This window comes from Talpa europaea (genome assembly GCF_964194135.1).
Source record: "Talpa europaea genome assembly, chromosome: 9".
Classification (NCBI taxonomy): Eukaryota; Metazoa; Chordata; class Mammalia; order Eulipotyphla; family Talpidae; genus Talpa; species Talpa europaea.
Genome location: NC_140076.1, coordinates 115,313,395 through 115,317,052, shown reverse-complemented (window position 1 = coordinate 115,317,052; position 3,658 = coordinate 115,313,395). Strand labels below are relative to the sequence as shown.

Genomic DNA, 3,658 nt, shown 5'->3' with positions numbered 1-3,658 from the left:
GCTATCTGCACCATGAGTTCGATCCCTGGCCAGGGAACTGACCCATATGGCGCAGCAGACCCCTCCAGGCTGCCGGCTGCTCCCCTCAGCAGTGTATTTCAGTCATTCTGCCTGTTCTACACCCCACTCCCTCTGGCGAATCCTCTCACCCCTGCTCCTCTGCCCCTCTGGCCTGTACCCCAGTTCTTGTATGCATAAATAAATCTTAAAAAAAAAAATCCTCTTGGAGCACAAGAGCGTGAACTGACTAGTGAAATGCAGTGAGATTGCCAGGACCCGCAATGTCTCGCTAAGCATTTATAGCGAAACTTGCCTTGCACTTCCTTTTTCAGCCTTTGCAAAATTTTTGCAGTTGCTACTTCCTCAATTTTGCTCCCTTCACCAACTTATCACTACCTGATAAAATCTCATTTTAGAAGGCCCGGCTGAAATGCTGCCTCTCCCATGGTCTTCCTCCAGTTCTCAGAGCCCCAAGTGGATTCTCCAACCTCTCCACGCCTGCGTTGCTGCCGCCTATATGGAGACTAAGTTCTCAGACAGAGAACTTACTCCTTATGCACTGCCAGCCCTTGCTCTCCATCCTCTGCACAGATGACAACCCCCGGGACTCCAGGGCCTGCCCACATACGACGTGGTGGGTGCGGGAGCCCGAGCTCAGCTCCGGGCTGACGCTGGGCACGAGGCCCCTCTCGCCTCTCCTGCTCACGTCCCTCACATGCCTTGTCCTGGAATCCCAGCTCCCCCCCCCCCCAAGTCTTTTCAACAAGGTTTATTCGGGTCGTGGTAACTGACACGTGCACAGCGGGCCCCTCGTCCTGGGGTCACCCCTCGTCTAACGCGCCTTGTAGGGAATGCTCAAGGGGGAGTGAGGCTTTTCCGGAGGCGGCGGAGGGCGGGAGGAGGCGCGGCGGCCGGACTGGCACGGAGTTGGGGCAGCTCGATTTGGTCTCAGGCCCCGACCCGCGCGGGGCCCGGCAGAGCGGCCCACGGGGCGGCCGTTCCCAGGGCGTCGGGAAGCGCGGAGACCCCCAGGGCGTCCCCCTCCCTCTCGGAGGCGGCCCTGCCCACCGGGCGCGCCTTCCTCGCGCGCCTCCCTCAGCCCCGCGGGTCGGGGCCGGGGCCCTGCGTCCGAGCAAAAGGTCCCCGCCGAGCCCCCGCGGGCCCCGCCCACCCGCGCCGGCGCCGGGTCACGCCGCGTCACGCCGCGCGCCGCGGGAGGTCGGGCGCCGGAAGCCCCGCCCCGCGGCCGCCGGGCCGTGCGCAGCGCCGGAAGCGCCCGCCCCTCCCCCTTTTATGGGCGCCCTTCCCGTTGGGCGGCGCCGCGCGGGTGGGACGGCCTAAAGCCGCGAGCGGGCGCGGGGCCCTCACTCTCCAGTTCCTCTTCCCCCCGAGCGGTCCGGCGCCCTCCCCGCCCCCGCCGGCCTCCGCGCGACGCGATGCTCGGCTTCAGGAGAAACGCGGTGATCGGCCTCAACCTCTACTGCGGCGGCGCCGGCGTGGGGGCCGGCAGCGGCGGGGACGCGGGGCCGCCGGCGGGGCGGCTCTCGGCCGCGGGCAAGGAGGCCGCGGCCCGGCGCGAGGCCGGGGGAGGGGAGGCCGGCGCGCTGATGGGCGGCGGCGCCGGCGCGGGCTCCCCGGCCGCCCTCGCGCCGGACGCCCGGAGGGTCGCGCGGCCCGCGCCCATTGGCGCCGACGGCCTCGACGTCACGGCGACCCCCGCGCGGCGGCTGTTGTTCGCGCCCGCCCGCCGCGCGCCGCCGCCTCAGGAGATGGCAGCGCCGGCCGCCGACGCCATCATGTCGCCCGAGGAGGAGCTGGACGGGTACGAGCCGGAGCCCCCGGGGAAGCGGCCGGTGGTGCTGCCCCTGCGCGGGCTGGTGGGCGAGGCCGGCAGCGCCTCGGGCACCGACGGCTCCCTGCCGTCCACGCCGCCGCCGGCGGAGGAGGAGGAGGACGAGCTGTACCGCCAGTCGCTGGAGATCATCTCCCGGTACCTCCGCGAGCAGGCGACCGGCGCCAAGGACGCCAAGCCCCTGGGCCGCCCCGGCGCGGCCGGCCGGAAGGCGCTGGAGACCCTGCGGCGCGTGGGGGACGGCGTGCAGCGCAACCACCAGACGGCCTTCCAAGGTAGGGCCGCGCCCGGGCGCCCCGCGGGGTGGAAGGGGCGAGGCGGGCCGGACGCAACGCGCAGCTCTTTCCGAGGCCAGGATTTTCTGGCCGTGAGTCATTGTTTCCGCCCCTCGATTCCCGGGGAAACGGCAGCGCTGCTCCCGGCCCGCGCAGGTGGGGGCGGCCGCGCCGCGGGTGGGCCGGCGAGACAAAGGCGCTGAGGCCGCCGCTTCTCCCCCCAGGCATGCTGCGGAAGCTGGACATCAAGGGCGAGGACGACGTCAAGTCCTTGTCTCGGGTGATGGTCCACGTTTTCAGCGATGGAGTAACCAACTGGGGCAGGATTGTGACTCTTATTTCTTTTGGTGCCTTTGTGGCCAAACACTTGAAGAGCATAAACCAAGAAAACTGCATCGACCCGTTAGCAGAAAGCATCACAGACGTCCTCGTCAGGACGAAACGAGAGTGGCTAGTCAAACAAAGAGGCTGGGTAAGTTCGCTGGAAGCTTCAGGAGGGCTTCCTGGAAGTGGGGTGAGCCAGATGGTTTTTGGAGGCCTAGGTCGCTTTCAGGCTCCTCGGGACGCCCAGCTGCATGGGGCCATGAGGGAGTGATGTGGCTGTGGCGGATGCCGCATCCGGGGTCCTGATTCTCCTCTGGGCTCTTGTGCTGGTCCTAGAGTTTTTTGCGTCTGATATTTTATTGTAATTTAGCTGGATATTCACCATTACCTGTGGAGTCAAATTATGAAAACATAAGAATCACCTGGGAGTGATGGTAAACTGCCTCCTGTGCTCTCCCCGTTCCATTTTAGTTGAACAGATATGGGTGGGGCCTGCATTTCGAACTTAGAGCCAGTTGGCTCCGGTTGGACGGGGGAGGTGGGGAGCCACACTGAGAACAGGGTCTACAGAGCGGCCGGTCTGGAGGGTAAGAGCTTGTGCCTTTCGTCTAAATAATGGAAACTTAAGTCCTTCTTAAGTTCCACGACTAAGGTGTTGCTGTGAAGTTCCCTTTTAACCCCTTTTAACTACTCTGGGTGCTCACTGCAGTGTGTAGGGCGTGTTTCTTCCAGCCAAATGGGTTCGTTGAGGTTGGGGGGGGCAGGAGACTTGGGTAGTCCCACCCGTGTATTCTCTGTAAATAGTGCTTTTTAAGCCAGCAGAAACCCATACTTGAAGATTACTCTCTTTTTTGTTTTCTAGGATGGGTTTGTGGATTTCTTCCATGTAGAGGACCTAGAAGGTGGCATCAGAAATGTGCTGCTGGCTTTTGCAGGTGTTGCTGGAGTCGGAGCTGGTCTGGCATATCTAATAAGATAGCCTTTAAGTGCAATATTGACTCTTAACCAACTCCAGCCACCAAGACCACATAACGACTGCTGTGAAATCAAGTGTATTTATGAAGTTGGACTTCAAGTTGCCCAGGCTGTAACCTCCAAGAGTTCTGCTCTAGCAAGCGTAGAAAAGCAAGTGGCAAGGGGATTCTGGGTAACAGGAATAAATACTTGGGAAAAGTAGTCCTTGAAGAGTCACTGTTTGAAAGAAGCA

The 3,658-nt window shown here is 62.9% G+C and overlaps 1 protein-coding gene across 2 annotated transcripts; it reads left to right on the top strand.

Moving 5' to 3' along the window:
• Nucleotides 1-1,436: 1,436 nt before the first annotated feature.
• On the top strand, nt 1,437-3,430 carry MCL1 (MCL1 apoptosis regulator, BCL2 family member; the record flags this gene model as incomplete). 2 transcript variants are annotated; one of them, XM_084242113.1, is made up of 4 exons in its annotated part: nt 1,437-1,547; nt 2,007-2,127; nt 2,352-2,599; nt 3,314-3,430. In XM_084242113.1, 4 exons carry the CDS (start codon nt 1,437-1,439, stop codon nt 3,428-3,430), a joined length of 597 nt encoding a protein of 198 aa, XP_084098239.1. The 2 variants fall into 2 exon arrangements, with proteins under 2 accessions (XP_084098239.1, XP_084098238.1); XM_084242112.1 differs by having other exon boundaries at nt 1,437-2,127.
• Between the last annotated feature and the right edge of the window lie 228 nt (nt 3,431-3,658).